This window comes from Jaculus jaculus, chromosome 11 (assembly GCF_020740685.1).
Source record: "Jaculus jaculus isolate mJacJac1 chromosome 11, mJacJac1.mat.Y.cur, whole genome shotgun sequence".
Taxonomy (NCBI): Eukaryota; Metazoa; Chordata; class Mammalia; order Rodentia; family Dipodidae; genus Jaculus; species Jaculus jaculus.
The window spans coordinates 80,844,482-80,864,279 of record NC_059112.1 but is presented as its reverse complement, the minus strand read 5'-3'; the positions used below and the strand labels follow the sequence as shown (position 1 = coordinate 80,864,279).

The 19,798-nt window shown below is 39.6% G+C and overlaps 1 protein-coding gene across 9 annotated transcripts in view; it reads left to right on the top strand.

Moving 5' to 3' along the window:
• The window catches only part of Phc3 (polyhomeotic homolog 3), a 111,904-nt gene that overhangs the window by 52,738 nt on the left and 39,368 nt on the right, over nucleotides 1-19,798 (top strand). For 7 of the 9 annotated variants that reach the window (XM_045130033.1, XM_045130028.1, XM_045130030.1 and 4 more), the window contains 3 exons: nucleotides 7,108-7,979; nucleotides 8,262-8,309; nucleotides 18,034-18,187. In XM_045130033.1, coding sequence (XP_044985968.1) covers nucleotides 7,108-7,979; nucleotides 8,262-8,309; nucleotides 18,034-18,187 — 1,074 coding nt within the window. The remainder of the gene's footprint in view (nucleotides 1-7,107; nucleotides 7,980-8,261; nucleotides 8,310-18,033; nucleotides 18,188-19,798) is intronic. The other 2 variants (XM_045130034.1, XM_045130032.1) reach the window with 1 other exon arrangement.

The window sequence follows — 19,798 nt, the reverse complement described above, 5'->3', positions numbered from 1 at the left end:
ACACTTTAAAATGTGAACTTAGGAGTAGTGACTGTATAAACCTTTAAGCCAGCACTTGGGAGACAGAGGTAGGGGGATCTCCATGAGTTTGAGGCTAGTCTGGGACCACATAGTAAGTTCCAGATGAGCCTGGGCTAGCATGAGACCGTATTTAAAAACAAAACAAAACAAACAAAAATATAACAGGGCTTGAGGATGACTTAGCAATTAGGCATTGGCCTGCAAAGCCAAAGGACCCTGATTCGATTCCCCAGGACTCACATTAGCCAGATGCACAAGGGGACACACGCATCTGGAGTTGGTGTGTAGTGGCTAGAGGTCCTGGCACACTCATCCTCTCTCTCTCCCCCCTCTTTCTCTGTCAAATAAATAGATAGATGATAGATAGATAGATAGATAGATAGATAGATAGATAGATAGATAGATAGATAAACAAGCAAGCAAGCAAACAAGCAAACAAACTGAAAACAAAACAAAATAAAAAAAAAATTGGTAAGTTCATTAACTAGTGCCTGGTTTTAAGTTGTAATTTATTCCTTTGTGATTGATGCTGCCCACATTGGTTACCTTCCTTTTAGGGGCAGCAACTTATGTAGACATGAAGGAGTCTAGTAACAATCACACAGGTGTCTTAAGTAAGTTTTATTTTTAAATTCAGATCTTAGGTGTGTAACCCCACCTAGTTTTCAGTGCTGCTGGATTAGAAACAGTCATGCAGCTTCCTCTGAACCATTCAACCATTGCAGATACTGAACTTGTTTCAGCTGCATACTGTACTTGTGTCAGAGTAAATTTTGTATTGTCAGAGCAGCAGCTAAATGCTTCATTTTTACTTTGTCTTTTTGGTGGGAAATTAATCTGAAACCAGGATTATTTTGGCAGATTCTAGCAGTAGTAACTTTTCCTCACTTAGGTCAATATCAACAGGTCATTTTAAATAGAAAGGTATCTACTTGTATTCTCATGTTTTTAGCCTAGTATAATTATTATAGTGTACATTGTTATTGCTTTCTTACATTTTTTAAGAGTGTAAAACTAATGATTTCCTTTACCACTTCTCTGTAAACATGGAGTTTCTACTTGTTAGTAATTGCGCGCGCGTGCGCGCGCGCACACACACACACACACACACACACACACTCCAAATATTTATTTATTTGTTAACAGAAAGGAAGAGAGAGTATGGGTGCTCCATGGCTTCTTGTGATTGCAAATGAACTTCAGATGCATGTACCACTTTGTGTATCTGGCTCTACATGGGTACTGGGGAATAAAACCCAGGCCAGCAGCTTTGCAAGCAAGTGCCTTTAACCAATGAGCCATTTCCCCAACCCTGCATTTAATTTTTATTTTCTTAATTTTTTTTTTTTTTTTGAGACAGCCTCTCTGTCCTTGAACTCACTGTATATCCCAAACTGGCCTTGAGCTCATGACAGTTCTCCTGTCTTATTCTCAAGTGCTGAGATTCTGACATGAGCCATTACTAGTGTAATGTGTCTTTATTTATTTATTTTAACTTTTTGTTGATAATTTTCATACATATATATTTGTATTTTGGATTTTTTGTTTTGTTTTTGTTTTTCAAGGTAGGGTCTTGCTCTAGCCCAGGCTGACCTGGAATTCACTAGGTAGTCTCAGAGTGGCCTTAAACTCACAGTGATCTACCTACTTCTGCCTTCCAAGTACTGAGATTAAAGGCTTGCACCACCATGCCCCACTATATGTATTTTTTTCTTCCATTTTTGTGTATTTATGTTTTTAATGTATGATTTTATTATTGACAACTTCTATACTTATAGACATTAAGCCATTATAATTCCCTCCTCTCCCCCACTTCCCCTTCACAGCTCCACTCACCAGCATATCCCCTCCCTCTCTCCGTTAGACTCTCTTTTATTTTGATGTCATTGTCTTTTTCTCTTTATGAGAGTCTTGTGAAGGTGTTGCTAGGCACTGTGATGCTATGGGTATCGAGGCCAATTTCTGTCTGGACATTTGCATTGTAAAGAGTTGTACACTTCCTTTGGCTTTCACATTCTTTTTATTTATTTTATTTTATTTCAATTTTTCGAGGTAGAGTCTCACTCTAGCCCAGGGTGACCTGGAATTCACTATGTAGTCTCAGGGTGGCCTCGAACTCACGGCGATCCTCCTACATCTGCCTCCCGGGTGCTGGGATTAAAGGCATGCACTGCCATGCCTGGCTTTTGGCTCTTACATTCTTTCCATCACCTCTATCACAAGGGACCCTGAGCCTTGGAGGGTGTGATAGAGATGTTTCACTGCTGGACACTTCTCTGTCACTTCTTTGTACTGTGTTGCCTTTCAGGTCATCCCAGTGGTCACTGCCATCTGAAAAGAGAAGCTTCTTTAATCAAAAGTGAGAGTAGCATTAATATATGAATATGAACATTAAGTGTAGTGCTTACTGGGAAGTTTGGTGAACATGATATATGTATTTAACCAGACAAGAGTAGGTTTTATAAACCCCTAAGGCTCATGACCTCCCTGGCCACAGGCTTTTGATTAGGTTTTCAGTACCAGACATGCATTCCCTCCCATAGAGCAGACCTTCAGTCCAATTAGAGAGCAGTAGGTTTGCCCCAGAGCAGACATGCCACTATTGCACCAGTGAAGTCATTTGGCCTGTCTGGCCAAACGTGAGGCTTCTAGTGTCCATTATTTTCACCGCTGATGACTTCTGTCTCCCATAGGGCTGTATGCAGTGCAGCTTTTTCCAGCTTTCAGTTGGCTGGGCTACAGGGAGAAGGCTTTCTGCTCAGCACCAGCTTGATTTCTCAGTGACCTTACCACCCAGGCATGTGAAGTCTTCAGCAATAGGGTCTTATCATCTGTTTCTTGTGAGAAATCAAGGGCCTTGGTAATACCCTGTAATGTTTTGGAGGCAACAGGAACCTTCCTGGCCAACAACTTACTGGAAGGTATCCCATCATGCCACTGATGATCTTCTAGTAGCAATCTATGGCTTCTGGATGTGCCATTATCCAAAAAAGTAGGTTTTCATATGTCTTATTCAGAATATCTTGAATTTTGAACAACCCTTTCCCACCCTTCTTTTACACAGTCTCTTCCCTTGTCCTTGCTTAGGTCATTCCACTCCCTGTAATCTGTTCTTCTACTTACCTATATACAATACCATCCCTTTAAGTCCTTTTCTTTCCTCCTTCCCTTCCAGCCTTTTTTTTTTTTTTCCAGCTTGTAGGCCTCTGCTACCGATTTTTGGTTTTGTCTCACACACAAGTGTACACATTTGTAGCTAGGATCCACATATGAGAGATAACATGCACTGTTTGGCTTTCTGGGCCTTGATTACCTCACTTCGTATACTCCTTTCTAGATCCATCCATTTCCCTGCAAATTTCATTTTTCTTTATTGCTGAACAAAATTCCATTGTGTAAGTGTACCACATCTTTATTACCCATTCATCTGTTGAAGGGCATCTAAATTGGTTCCATTTCCTAGCTATTGTGAATAGAGTGGCAATAAACATTGTCCAAGTATCTCCAACATAGTGAGAAGAGTCCTTGGGATATATATGCCTGGGAGTGCTATAGCTGGATCATATTGTAAATCTATTTTTAGTTGTCTCAAGAAGCAGATTTCCACAATGGCTGTGCCAGACTACATTCCCATCAATGGTTTAGAAGGAATCCCTTTTCCACATCCTCACCAACATATGTCGTCATTTGTTTTCTTGATGATAGCCATTCTGAAAGGAGTGAGATGGAACCTCAAAGTAGTTTTAATTTGCATTTCCCTGATGGCTAAGGATGTAGAACACTTTTTTAGATATTTATATGCCATCTGTATTTCTTCTTTTGGGAGGTATTTAGTTCCATAGCTCATTTTTTAATTGGATTGTTTGATTTCTTATTGTTTTGTTTTTGAGTTTTTTGTATATTCTGGATATTATAATCCTCTGTCATATGAATAGCTGGCAAAGATTTTTTCTCTTCTGCAAGTTGTCTCTTTGCTCTATTCATAATGTCCTTTGCTGTACAAAAGCTTTGTAACTTCATGAGGTCCCAGTGGTTGATTAGTGGTTTTATTTCCTGAGCCATTGGGGATATATTCAGAAAGTCATTGCCTATGCCAATATGAAGAGTTTCTCCTACTTTTTTTGTTTGTTTGTTTGTTTTGTTTTTTTGAGGTAGGATTTCACTCTAGCTCAGGCTGATGTGGAATTCACTATGTAGTCTCCAGGTGGCCTTGACTCATGGTGATCCTCCTACCTCTGCCTCCTGAGTTCTGGGATTAAAGGTGTGTGCCACCACACCTGGTTGTAATGTGTATTTAAAATATATGTGTGTGTGTGTGTGTGTGTGTGTGTGTGTGCGCGCGCGCGCATGCATGCATGCTGCTGGAGAGATGGCTTAGCAGTTAAGGCGCAGACCTACAAAGCCTAAGGACCCAAGTTCAATTCTCCAGGTTCCATGTAAGCCAGATGCATATGGTGGTGTATGCATCTAGAGTTCATTTGCAGTGGCAGAGGCCTTGGCGTGCCCATTCTTGCTCTCTGACTCTCTGTCTCTAATAATAAGTAAATAAAAATAAATAAATCTTAAAAATAAATATTTATTTTCAAGCAGAGAGAGATTGGATTCTGCCAGGGACCCAGCTGCTGCAAACAAACTCCATATGTATGTGCAACTTTGTGCATCTGTCCTAATATGGGTACTGGAGGGTTGAACGCCTGTCATTAGGCATTGTAGGCAAGCCCCTTAACCACTAAACCATCTCTGTAGTACTGTAATGTGTATTTTTAATATATAGATGAACCTCCCTCAAATGCCTGGAGATTGTGAATTGTATTAGAGCTGAAAAATTTAAAGCAGTTTTTAAGAGTTTTTATCTAACTAGTTGGAAAAATATATACTTTTTTTTTTTGGAGGTAGGGTCTCACTTTACTCTAGACGGATCTGAAAATCAGTATATACTCTCAAGCTGGCCTTGAATTCACAGCAGTCCTCTTACCTTGGCTTCCCAAGTACTGGGATTAAAGGCATACACCACCACATCTAGATTCCACCCCCCCCCCCGCTATTTTTTTTTAACAGTCACTGTGTTAGTTTGCTCTAAGTGCCATAACCAAAATGTCATTGATTATGTTGGGTTTCTGAAGAGCACTCTTCTTGTCTTGCAGACAGGCACTTTTCTCAGTGTGTCATCATGGAGGGGAAGGAGCCCTCTGATAACTCTTGTTCTAAGCATATGAATACCTGTCATGTAAGGACCTCACTCTTAGCACTGTATTTAGCCTTAGTTCCTTAGCAGTTCTGTCTCCAAATTCTGTCATATTGGGAGTTAGGGTATTAGTGGGTGGATTTATGAGTTGGGGCACAAATAGTAACATTGCCCTAGACTCAGGATTTTGGGTTCTTTTAGACCCATTGGTGTCCTTTAATAGTTGATTTCAGAGAAGTCATTCACTCAGTTTACCAGTAATACATTGGATTAGTATAGTACCATGTCTGTTTCCTATGGTTGTTGTAAATATTGAATGGAATAATGCTATTGTAAATAAATATTATAAATGCTTAGAAATGATACATGGCTGATGATAACAAAATGTTTATTAAAATGAGAGAAACTAACCATTAGGACATGTTTTTGTAGAGATTTATGGCTTTTCTCTTTTTTTTTGTTCATTTATTTATTTATTTGAGAATGACAGAGAGAGAAAGAGGCAGATAGAGAGAGAGAAAGAGAAGAGGTGCGCCAGGGCCTCCAGCCACTGCAAATGAACTCCAGATGCGTGCTCCACCTTGTGCTTCTGGCTTACCTGGGTACTAGGGAATCATACCTGGGTCCTTAGGCTTTCACAGACAAGTGCTCCAACTGCTAACTTATCCCTCTAGCCCACAGCCCTCATATTTTAAATATTTATCTATTTATCCATTTTTATTTATTTGACAGAAAGAGAGAGAATGGGCATGCCAGGGCCTCTAGCCACTGCAAATGACCTCCAGATGTGTGTGCCTCCTTGTGCATCTGGCTAACATGGGTCCTGGGGAATCAAACCTGGGTCCTTTGGCTTTGTAGGCAAATGCCTTAACTGCTTAAGCTATTCCTCTAGCCCCCCCTCATACTTTACTAATAGTGAGATATTCATTGAAACTTCTGAATACTCTTGTGATGTCAATCAGATTAATTCCTTTAAAGGATCCCTGAATTTTATATAACAAGTGCAAAAATGTTTAAAGAAAAGTTATTGGAAGTTTTTATAAGGCAGTTATCATAAATATTGTGGGCTATAAAAGTAGATGCAGGGCTGGAGAGAGAACTCAGCAGTTAAGGTGCTTGCCTAAAAGTAAATGAGAGCTATTAACATAATTTTTCTCATAAAATTCTGAGGTTTAAGAAAAATTTGCTTGGTCTTTTTTATATTTATTTATTTGAGGGGGAAAAAGTGAGAAGGAGAGAGAGAAAGGGGCAGATAGATAGAATGGGAGAGAGAATAACCAATTACTTTTTTGTTGTTGTTGTTTTGTTTTTTTGGCTTTTTGAGGTAGGGTTTCCCTCTAGCTCAGCCTGACCTGGAATTCACTAGTAGTCTCAGGGTGGCCTTGAACTCACTGTGATCCTCCTGTCTCTGCCTCTGCCTCCTGAGTGCTGGGATTAAAGGAGTGTGCCACCATGCCTGGCCTACCAATTACTTTTTACTGTTGGAAGATATAGAGAGGGTAAAGGCTCTCTATGAAGTTGGTTTACATGTAGTGTGCTTGTGCACAGATTATACTTCTTTTGCAAAGAAGAAACTCAAGTTGATAAACTTCTCTAAAAATTAATGCAGCTATTCTGGTGACCTTTACATGTTAGTGAGAATAAGTCATGGATTTAGATGTGTGAGTGGATTGTTTTAGGCAAATTTTTAATAAAGCGTATTCAAAGTACAGTTCATTTTATTCAGTTGATTTAGTCTTCCAAAAATATGTTATCATAAATTTTGAATTATTCTTATTTAAAAGACTTGTAATAGATTTCTGGTGAATATGACCTTTTGATGTGACTTTTCCTCCTTTAGATTTACTTAGAGCTTTTATATTTTCAAGATTAGTACTAATTGTCATTTTTTTCTCTCACAGCTTCATATTCTCCAATTCAGCCTCATTCTCTAATAAAACATCAGCAGATCCCTCTTCATTCACCACCTCCCAAGGTTTCCCATCATCAGCTGATATTACAACAGCAGCAACAGCAAATTCAGCCAATCACCCTTCAGAATGCAGCCCAAGATCCACCCCCATCCCAGCACTGTATGCCACTTCAAAACCATGGCCTTCCTCCAGCTCCCAGTAGTGCCCAGTCCCAGCATTGCTCACCAATCCAGAGCCATCCCCCTCCTTTACCTGTGTCTCCTAATCAGTCACAGGCTGCACAGCAGTCTGTAGTAGTGTCTCCCCCACCGCCTCACTCACCCAGCCAGTCTCCTACTATCATTATTCACCCACAAGCACTTATTCAGCCACACCCTCTTGTGTCCTCAGCTCTTCAAACAGGACCAAGTTTGCAGCAGTCTCCTGCTAGTCAGGTACAGCCCACAGCACAGTTGAACCTTCCATCCCATCTTCCACTTCCCGCTTCTCCTGTTGTACACATTGGTCCAGTCCAACAGTCTGCCTTGGTGTCCCCTGGCCAGCAGATTGTGTCTCCAGCATCACACCAGCAATACTCTACCCTACAGTCCTCTCCAATTCCAATTGCCACCCCTCCACAGATGTCGGCATCTCCTCCAGCTCAGATGCCGCCACTGCCCTTGCAGTCTATGCAGTCTTTACAAGTGCAGCCTGAAATTCTATCCCAGGGCCAGGTTTTGGTGCAGAATGCTTTGGTATCAGAAGAGGAGCTGCCAGCTGCAGAAGCTTTGGTCCAGTTGCCATTTCAGACTCTTCCTCCTCCACAGACTGTGGCGGTAAACCTCCAAGTTCAGCCTCCAGCAGCTGTTGATCCACCAGTGGTAAGCCTTTGGAAGCTCTTTGATTTTCTTGCTGAACTGACAGTGAAAACTCTCTTCTCCCACACTATGTTGTATTGCTAAAATGCCTATGAAATTAAAGAGCTTGGTTTTTCCCTGTGTCAGTATCCTGACAAATGTGCTATATGGGCAAAAAAAAGTTGTTTGTTATAGTATGGTTGCATGCTTTAAATTTGTGATGGTTATTAAAGTCCCTCGTTAATTTTATTACTATTTAAACAAATCCATCTGCTATCTTTACAGAGTTGATTTTTTTTCCCCAAGGGAATGCATTTGAACCAGTGTCATCTGCACAAAGTTTTTTCTCTTAAGGTGATTATCCTTCATAGATCCCTTCTGTTGGCTTGTATGTTCTTAAACGTATGGTTTATCTAGCTAACCTTTTTGGTTGTATGCATTCTGAAGTCCTGGGCCGCAAGGGGCTTCCAGAGTGGAGGAGGTATGATTATATGTTGTAATTTTTTTTTTTTTTGGTAAAATGTTTTGCAATTAAAATTTTGTCAAAATATTTATTCTAGGACAGAATCCAACTTTGCAAAAATCAACTGGGTTTTTATTTTTAAGGAAAACTATACACTTAAAGTATTTCTGTTTAAAATGTTCAAAAATCCTGGTAGCTGACTTCCATACTGAGCATAGTTGCCTCAGTGGAGTAAAGGTTTTGACTAATGGTGATTGTAGTGAAATTTATCACAATGAACCTCTAAGAATGTTTACATACTGCCTAGAAAGAAAAATCTATAAAATGGTTTATAGAAAAATTGAAATGTTTTCAAAAGCTTAATTACAATGATCAAATTCACAGTTTCTTACCTAGGGAAGAATCTTCCTAAAAGAAAGTTTTGTGTCAAACCTTGAAAATCACTGAAAGCCAGGCATGGGATAAACTTGCTATAATCTTGGCCCTTGGGAAGCTGAGTCAGAAGGATCTTGGGTTTTCACCACCTTGGTCTATATATAGTATGTTCAAGACCAGCATTGGCTATAAAGTGACACCCTGTTGTTGTTGTTGTTGTTGTTGTTGTTTTAACCTACTGAACAGATTTTGTCACTTAAACATTAGCTCTCAGAAAGGAAAGGCATTTCAAGGTCTCATAAATAGAAATCATTTTGCATCTTAGGACCCTAATTTATAGATAAGTTATTGGCATTCTGAATAATTTCAATAGGTATGAGGAGGTTGAATCCCACTTCCTACTACCTTTATTTATTTTTTTTAAAGAAAAATGACAGAAATAGCAGTGCTGGAGATAAACTTGCCAATTAATAATTTATGTTTGTGTATTTTCACTTAATGGATTTTTGGAGCACCTACAACAGGTATTATAACAAAAGCATAGGTTTGGTTTGGGCACTGTGTCTTAGTGGTAGAGTACTTGCCTAGCATTTGCAGCTTGCATTGGTGTTCAATCCCTAGTATCACCAAGACAAAACCTTTTTTAAAAAAAGCAAACAAAATATTTAGGAAGAATGTAGTGCCTTCAGAGAAACCAAATTTAGTTTTCTCATTATCGATCACAGTGAATTGGTTTTTTTAAAAATATTTTTATATATTTATTTGACAGAGAAAGAGGGAGAGAGGGAGAGAATGGGTGTGCCAGGGCCTCCTGCTACTGCAAACGAACTCCAGATGTGTGCATCCTTGTGCATCTGGCTAACGTGGGTCCTGGGGAATCGAACCTGGGTCCTTTGGTTTTGCAAGCAAATGCCTTAACTGCTAAGCCATCCCTCCAGCCCAGTGAGTTGGTTTTTAATAAGGAAACAATAAGATGTCTGTATTCCATATATTTAATGTGTTTTAAATATATTTTACTGACTTATTTGAGAGAAAGGAGGTAAAAAGGGAGGGGGAGAGAGAGAGAGAATGGGCATGCCAGGGTCTCCAGCCACTGCCAACGAACTTCAGATACATGTGTCCCTTGTGCATCCGGCTTACGTGGGTCCTAGAGAGTTGAACCAGGATCCTTTGGCTTTGTAGGCAAATGCCTTAACTGTTAAGCCATCTCTCCAGCCCTCCATATATTTAATTCTTTTGAGAGACAATTTAGAGAAAACATATTTTTTTTTTGTTTGTTTTTTTGAGATAGGGTCTCACTCTAGCTCACGGTGACCTGGAATTCACTATGTAATCTCAGGGTGGCCTTGACCTCATGGTGATCCTCCTACCTCTGCCTCCCGAGTGCTGGGATTAAAGGCGTGCGCCACCATGTCCAGTTTACATTTTTAAATTTAAAGATTCATTACCATTTTTGGAAGATTTCTTCTATCACAGATATGCTTGTAATACTTGCTATAGGTCTTCACAGTTATCATTTCTTTTCTCATACCTTTCTTTGAATAACATAGCTGTTTGTTTTCTTTTATTACTGCTGACTTTTTTTTAAAAAAAAAAGCAGTATTTTTTTGATTGCTTCTAATATTAAAGGCAGATTTGAAAGATAAGAGTCAGTTTTTTAGCTGGGCGTGGTGGTGCACGCTTTTAATCCCAGCACTGGGGAGACAGAGGTAGGAGGATCGCTGTGACTTTGAGGCCACCACCAGACTGGAGTTAATTCCAGGTCAGCCTGGGGCTACAGTGAGACCCTATTTCGAGACCCCCCCGCAACAAGTATTTTGAAAGATATATTTATAAGAGGATTCAAGCTTTAGATTGACATTTGGGTGTAAATAAGGTATGTTGAGGCTAGATAATTTAGAACTAATAAACAAATGTTCCTCAGTTTATTTAGGAAAGGGAGACAGATGAGAATAATGGACTCTATTAAGGTAAGTTTGTCAGTCTTTGTTATTTTTAGAATAGTTATAGTTCTGAACTAAACAAATTGTGATGTGCAGTTTCATTACATTCTTGTGAGCAAAACCACCATTTGTTTGCCTTTGTCAGTACTTGAGTTGTTGCATTTAGATTTTCTTATGCTGAATGTACCAGTGAATGTGACAAATTTGTTTTCTCTATGTTGCTTATCCATTAGCTTATTTTGCCTTTACAAAGCAACTTTCTGTGTATTTAGCTTTAACTGAAGAATGAAAAGTATTTTGTAGTAATCTTTGATAGATAATTTGAAAGAATATATTTGTATTATGGCTTTTTCTATCTTTTAAGACATTGTTCCAAAATCAAGATTGAATTCATGACCAAGCTTTGGTTTCTTAAAAGGTATCATAGCATAGCTGAGTGAGGTGGCACATGCTTTTAATCCTAGCACTCAGGAGCCAGAGGTAGGAGGAGAATCACTATGAGTTTGAGGCCAGCCTGAGACTACATAGTAAATTCCATGCCAGCCTGGGCTAGAGTGAGACCTTGCCTCCAAAATAAATAAATAAATAAATAAATAAATAAATAAATAAATAAATAAATAAATAAGGCTGCCATAGTAGATGTGTGAATAACATGTGAGCAGCATTGAAATTAGAGAGAGGGAGCTGTAGCTTTTTTTTTTTTTGTTTTGTTTTTTGTTTTTTGAGGTAGGGTCATGCTCTAGCCTAGGCAGACCTGGAATTCACTATGTAGGCTTTGGGTGGCCTCGAATTTACAGCATGTGTGCTGGGATTAAAGGTGTGTACCACCACACCTGGTGAGAGAGCATTTTAATGAAAGATATTATTCTTTGAAAAAGTCTATTGAAGTGAATGCTATATAGATGAATTTGAAGTGGTTAACAAAACCATACCTGACTAACTACCCTGAATTCTCTCTTCTACTACCCAGGCAAATTAATTATTGCACCTTCAGATGCATTGGGAACTAGAAGTTTTATTCTGTTTTTTTTTTCAAGGTAGGGTCTCACTCTAGCTCAGGCTGACCTGGAATTCACTGTGTAGTCTCAGGGTGGCCTTGAACTCACAGTGATCCTCCTACTTCTGCCTTGTGAGTGCTGGGATTAAAGGCGTGTGCTATCATGCCTTGAAGTTATTTTTTATTTGTTGCTAAACCTCAGGCATTTTTTAAAATGTTTTTTTTTTTTTCATTTTTATTTACTTGAGAGTGACAGACAGAGAAAGAAGCAGAGAGAAAGAGAGAGAGAGAGAGAATGGGTGCGCCAGGGCCTCCAACTATTGAAAATGAACTCCATCTCCATGCACCCCCCGCCCATGCATCTGGCTAACGTGGGTCCTGGGGAATTGAGCCTTGAACTGGGGTCCTTAGGCTTCACAGGCAAGCGCTTAACTGCTAAGCCATCTCTCCAGCCCTCGGGTATTTTTTTTTTTAACTTTTATCTCTTCTTTTAAAAAATTTTTATTTCCTTATTTGAGAGCAACAGGCAGAGAGAGAAAGAAGCAGATACAGAGAGAATGGGCACCTCCAGCCACTGCAAACAAACTCCAGATGCATGTGCCCCCTTGTGCATCTGGCTTACGTGGGTCCTGGGGAATTGAACCTTGAACTGGGGTCCTTAGGCTTCACAGGCAAGTGCTTAAGCACTAAGCCATCTCTCCAGCCCAGTTTTTTTTTTTTTTTTTTTGTCTTGGGTTTTTTTGAGGTAGCATCTCACTCTCTAGCCCAGGCTGACCTGGAGTTCACTAGGGTAGCCTTGAACTCACAGAGATTTTTCTGCCTCTACCTCCCCAGTGCTGGGATTAAAGATGTGTGCCACCATGCCTGGATCCCTCAGACATTTTAGGAGGTGATTTCTCTAGGCTGGATATCACCATTGTTTTCAAAGTTCCTGTATGAAAAAACAGTAGTAGCCATCATTGTTGCAATAAATAGTAATGAATGCCTGCTTCACTTCTGAGATCCATGTGTAAGGCAAGGGATCTCTGTAAAACAGTTTCCACCTTTAGCAGCATAAGAAAATATTTTATTTATTTATTTTTGGTTTTTCGAGGTAGGGTTTCACTATAGCTCTGGCTGACCTGGAATTTACTATATAATCTCAGGGTGGCCTTGAACTCATGGCGATCCTCCTACCTCTGCCTCCTGAGTGTGGGATTAAAGGTGTGTGTCACCACACCCGATTTAAGAAAATATCTTTTAAAAAATGCTACCTTTAGTCTTTTAAAAAAATGTTATTCTTAAAGGGTGGAAAAAGGAAGGGAGGAGGATACTTAATAGGTTGATATTGTATATATGTAATTACAATGATTGTAATGGGGAGGTAATATGATGGAGAATGGAATTTCAAATGGGAAAGTGTGGGGGTGGGGAGGGAGGGAATTACCATGGGATATATTTTATAATCATGGAAAATGTTAATAAAAATTAAAAAAAAAATGTTACCTTGGGCTGGAGAGATGGCTTAGCGGTTAAGTGCTTGCCTGTGAAGCCTAAGGACCCCGGTTCGAGGCCCCATTCCCCAGGACCCATGTTAGCCAGATGCACAAGGGTTGCATGCATCTGGAGTTTGCAGTGGCTGGAGGCCCTGACGTGCCCATTCTGTCTCTCTCTCTGTGCCTTTCTCTCTCCGTCTGTTGCTCTCAAATAAAAATGAACAAAAATTTTAAAAAATGTTACCTTTAGCTGGGCATGGTGGCACATGCCTTTAATCCCAGAACTTTGAAGGTAGAGGTAGGAGGATCTCCAAGAGATCAAGGCCACCCTGAGACTACATAGTGAATTCCAGGTCAGCCTGTGCTAGACTGAGACCCTACCTTGAAAACAAACAACAACAACAACAAAAGCTTTTAAAATCTGACTCGGTTAAATATATACATATATGAAATATAGCAACCTGAACTGTGAACTTACTCAGATACTAAAAATAACAGTTTTTTTGACCTGGAATTCATTATGTAGTCTCAGGGTGGCCGCAGACTCACAGCGATCCTCCTGCTGGGATTAAAGACATGTGCCACCATGCCTGGCTTTTTAAAAGGCAAAAAATGGGACTGGAATGATGGCTTAGTGTTGTGAAGCCTAAGGACCCAGGTTCGAATCCCCAGATCCCATGTGAGCCAGATGCATATGGTGTCACAGGTGTCTGGGCTTTGCAGAGGCTAGATGCCTAGCACATCCATCATGTTCTTGCTCACTCTCATATGCTCTTTTACTCTATCTCAAATACATAAATAAATAAATAAAAGGTAAATATGTTTTATTCTTTGTTGTTATTGTTTGTAGACAGGGTCTCTGTGTAGCTCAGGCTGGCTTTAAACTCACTTCTGAAGTCTTAGCCTCCTGAGTGTAGGGATTATAGGAATGCAACACCATGCCTGGCTAGATGTTTTATTCTTACCTTGGGAATTTTTTTAAAACTAATATTGTTTGCTGCTATGTTTATTTTTATAGAGTGAAACTTTAAAGCCCTTTTTATAATGCATGATTAAGCTAGATTCAGAATCTTTGTTACTTTCATATCATATTTTGTATACTATAAATTATCAAACTTTCCAATGATTTAACTAAAAATGCAACAGTATATATCACTTAAAGGTTTTTATGAATGTTCAAAGATTGTTTTCCTTTTGTTAAGATTTATTGGAATGTTAATCAGTAAGCAGTCTACAAAAAACCCATTGATAATCTTACTTAAAAGTGGAAGTGAATAGTATTGTGGGTTTGTTTTTAAGTAAACTATTATCTTTCATGAAAAATGGCTAATAAACCATGGTGACCAATTAAATTTGTATATCAAGTTCTGGAAATAAATACACTTTGAAAATTAAGCCTTACATTTAATAAAATACGAATAAGTTAATTACTTCTAGTTATGTAGCTCCTTCTCAGGATGCTTTTTTTTGTTTAATTTATCTTATTTATTTGAGAGAGAGAAAGAGAATAAAAAGAGTGGGCAGATAGAGAATGGGTGGGTGCACCAGGGCCTCTAGCCACTGCAAACAGACTCCAGATTCATGTACCATCTTGTGCATCTGACTTACATGGGTACTGGGGAATCAAACCTGGGTCCTGAGGCTTTTCAGGGAAGCACTTTGACTACTAAGCCTTCTCTCCAACCTTCAGAATGATTTTTTTTTTTTAAATCCAAAAAGATTTATTAGGATTAACAGTTTCTTTGAGAAATGTCAAAGGAAAATCTAGGACATACACAGTTATCCACCCCCACAACTTAAGATCATCTAAAAGGAGGAGTGGAAGTTACTTCATTTCTTGAAGATGTTTCCACATCCCATTCCATGTCCTCTTCCTCTGGTGGCCACTTGGGCCCAGAACGATTTTGATTCAGTATTCCTTCTTAAGTATCATCTTTAAAGGTAAAGACTGAATCTCCCCCCCATGAGTTTGGAACTATAGTAAACAACAACAAAAAATGCATCCAAGTGGCTTAGGTGTATGTATTAGTGTTATTTCAAAGAAAGAGTTTTCTTTTTGTGCCAGGTGTGGTGGCACATGCCTTTAATCCTAGCACTCAGGAAGCAGATGTAAGAGGATAGGTGTGAATTTGAGGCAACCCTTAGACTACATAGTGAATTCCAGGTCAGCCTGTACTAGAGTGTGTTATTAGCTCACAAATACTCATTTTATTGTGTCAACAGAAAAGGAAAGAAAAAAATGTAGTTGCTCATCTTCTTTTTTTTTTTAATTTTTATTAACATTTTCCATGATTATAAAATATATCCCATGGTAATTCCCTCCCTCCCCACCCCCACTCATCTTCTTATATATGGACATTCTTTTGCATAATTTATACAATAACAATAAAGAATAACCTGGTGTATAATCTTCTTGGCACTGCATTATGTGATATATATATATGTAAACATATTTTTATGAGTGTATGGGTGGATACAGATTTATGGGTGTGCATGTGTAGAGGCTAGAGGATAACATTGGATATCATCTTTAGGACTATTGTCTCTTTCTCTCTCTTTTTTTTTTTTTTTTTTTAATTTATTTACTTGCCAGGTGTGGTGGCGCACACACTTAATCCCAGCACTTGGGAGGCAGAGGTAGGAGGAGCACTGTGAATTTGAGACCACCTTGAGACTGCATAGTGAATTCCAGGTTAGCCTGAGCTAGAGTGAAATGCTACCTTGAAAAACAAAACAAAAAACAACAAAAAATTATTTATTTATATGCAAGCAGAGAGTGATAGAAAGGAGAGAGAGAGAGAGAGAGAGAGAGAGAGAGAGAGAGAGAGAGAAAGAGGGGGAGGGAGAGGGAGAGGGAGAGGGAGAGGGAGAGGGAGAGGGAGAGGGAGAGGGAGAGAGGGGGAGAGAGAATGGGTGCACCAAGGTCTCCAGATATTGCAAACAAACTACAGATGCATGTACCACTTTGTGCATCTGGCTTTATATGGGTACTGGGGAATTGAACCTGGTTCATTTGGCTTTTTAGGCAAGCAGCTTAACCACTGAGCCATCTCTTTAGCCCTGTTGTTTCCTTTCATTTTATTTACTTATTTATTTATTTATTTTGATTTTTCGAGGTAGGGTCTCACTGACCTGGAATTAACTCTGTAGTCTCAGGGTGGCCTTGAACTCATGGTGATCCTCCTACCTCTGCCACCCGAGTGCTGGGATTAAAGGCGTGCACCACCACGCCCAGCTTATTTATTTATTTATTTATTTATTTATTTATTTATTTATTTATTTATTATTATTATTTTTTTAATTTTTATTAACATTTTCCATGATTATAAAATATATCCCATGGTAATTCCCTCTATTATTATTATTATTATTGCTTTTTTGAGGTAGGATCTCACGTTAGCTCAGGTTGACCTGGAAATCACTCTGTAGTCTTAGGGTAGTCTCGAACTCATGGTGATCCTCCTACTTCTGCCTCCCTAGTGCTGGGATTAAAGGTGTGTGCTACCACGCCTGGCTTTTTTTTTTTTTATTAAATATTTCTTTATTTATTTGAGCGAGGGAGAGGAGAGAGGAAGAGACAAAGAGAAAGAGAGAATGGGTGTGGCAGGCCTCCTGTCACTGCCAACAAATTCTAGATATGTGCACCCCCTTGTGCATCTGGTGGTCCTAGAAAATTGAACTGAGGTCCTTAGGCTTCCCAGGCAAATGCCTTAACCACTAAGCCATTTCCCCAGCCCTTGTTTCCTTTTTTGAGACAAGATCTTCTCATTGGCCTGGAGCTCAAAAAGTTAGACTGGCTAGCCATCAGGCACCAGGGATTTGCCTGTCTCTGCCTCCTGAGCCCTGGGCAAGTGCATGTTATCACACTGGCATTTTTTTAAATTTATTTATTTATTTATTTATTTATTTGAGAGCGACAGACACATAGAGAAAGACAGGTAGAGGGAAAGAGAGAGAATGGGCGCGCCAGGGCTTCCAGTCTCTGCAAACGAACTCCAGACGCATGCGCCCCCTTGTGCATCTGGCTAACGTGGGACCTGGGGAACCGAGCCTCGAACCGGGGTCCTTAGGCTTCACAGGCAAGCGCTTAACTGCTACGCCATCTCTCCAGCCCCACACTGGCATTTTTACGTGGATTCTGGGTAACCAATTCAAGTCTTTGTGCATGTGAGGCAAGCACTTTACCATCTACATATCTCCCCAGCCCTGCATAGTATATTATGTACTATTTTGGAAATTTACTTGGTGTGCCTATGAAAATTGCTATTAAACCCTTTTTGACTTATGACAAGTAGGTATTAACAGAAATATTAGTGTGTTCTTCGTATTCATAAATAATTATTTGAGTCAGGATATAAAGTAAAACATTTTTAATTCTCAAAAATGTGTTCAAAGCTGGGCATGGTGGCACATGCTTTTAATTCCAGCACTCAGAAGGTAGAGGTAGGAGGATCACCGTGAGTTTGAGGCCACCCTGAGACTACATAGTGAATTCCACGTCAGCCTGGACTAGAGTGAAACCCTACCTTGAAAAACCAAAAGAAACAAAAAAGTGTGTTCAGACTTGGCCACCATCATTTTGGAAACCATGAGTCCTTGGCTTAAATAACTTCCACAGCTTGTCTTGTGTGAGATACTATGCAGTGTTATGAAAAATTTTAGTTGAGCCATTTGAAAGTTTTCCTTTCAATTGTCAGTATAGTCATACTTGCCTTGTCTTTCAAAGGAAATACACTTAGAATTTCACTTGTTAATTAAGAATTAAGAACACCTCATTAATTGTATTTTTGGAAACATTTTAAGGTAATATGATTTGTCATTTCAGGTTTATCAAGTAGAAGATGTGTGTGAAGAAGAAATGCCAGAAGAATCAGATGAGTGTGTGCGCATGGATAGAACTCCTCCACCACCCACGTTGTCACCAGCAGCCATAACTGTGGGCAGAGGAGAGGATTTGACATCTGACCATCCTTTGTTAGGTGAGTGAATACAAAATATAGGAGGGCTTTTCTATTTATAGCTGTTAATAATGAAAAATATTTTTTCATCAGAGATGGTGTTAAACTAACTTGTTATTATAGTTACTATAGCAGAAAGTAGATTAGGATTCACTTAAAATTTTTATTTTTTTGCCTTTTTATTATTATATATTTTTATTGACAACTTCCATAATTATAAACAATATCCCATGGTAATTCCCTCCCCTCACTTTCCCCTTTGAAACTCTACTCTCTCTCCGTCATATCCCCTCCCCTTCTCAGTGTCTCTCTTTTATTTTGATGTTTGATCTTTTCCTTCTATTATGATGGTCTTGTGTAGGTAGTGTCAGACACTGGGAGGTCATGGATATCCAGGCCATTTTGTGTCTGGAGGAGCACATTGTAAGGAGTCCTACTCTTCCTTTGGCTCTTACATTCTTTCTGCCCCCTCTTCCTCAATGGACTCTGAGCCTTGGAAGATGTGGTAGAGATATTGCAGTACTGAGCGCTCCTCTATCTCTTCTCAGCACCATGGTGCCTTCTGAGTCATCCCAAGGTCACTGCCATCTGGAAAGAGAAGCTTCTCTAACCAAAATTGAGAGTAGCATTAATATATGGATATGAACATTAAAAGAAGTGCTTACTGGCCAGTTTGATGAGCATAGTATATACATTAGCCAGACAGCAGCAGACGTCATGATATGATACCTCTATCATAGGCTTTTAGTATCAGGGATGTATTCCCTCCCATGGAGTGGTCCTCCAGACAAATTAGAGGGTGGTTGTTTTCCCCTATAACAGATATGCCACTATTGCACCTGTTGGCTCATTTGGCCTGACTGGCCAAATATAAGGCTTGTAGTGTCCACTCTTGAGTATCTTCACTTGTGATTTCTCTCTCTCCCATTGAACTGCATGCAGCATGGCTTTTTTCAGCTTTCTGTCAGCTGGTCTACATGGAGGAGATAACCTCAGCTGAGCTCAGTTACAGCAGGATTTCTCAGTGGTCTTGAAGCCCAAGTGTGGCGTCTTCAGCAGCAATGGGGTCTTACCATCTTACCAGGAATACCTGGCTGGAAACTAAGAGCCTTGGCAATGGAGAAATATTTTTATTTATTTAATTTTTTTTTGGTTTTTCAAGGTTAGGGTGTTGTTCTAGCTCAGGCTGACCTGGATTTTACCATGTAGTCTCAGGTTGGCTTTGAATTCACAGCAGTCCTCCTACCTCAGCCTCCCAATTGCTGGGATTAAAGGCATGTATAACCATGCCTGACTCAATCTTTTATTTTTATTCATTTGAGGGAGGGAGGGAGGGAGGGAGAGAGAAAGAAAGAAGCAGATACATATAGAAAGAATGGGTGCCTCAGGGCCTCCAGCCAATGCAAATAATTCCAGATGCTTGTACCACCTTGTGCATCTGGCCTTATGTGGGAACTGAGGAATTGAACTGAACCTGGGTCCTTTGGCTTTGCAGGCAAGTGCCTTAACCATTAAGGCATCTCTCCAATCCAGGATTCAGTGTTTGTTTGTTTTCTTTTTTAAAAAAAATTGAAAACTGCTTTATTAAAAAGTAACTAAGGGGGCTGGAGAGATGGCTTAGCGGTTAAGCGC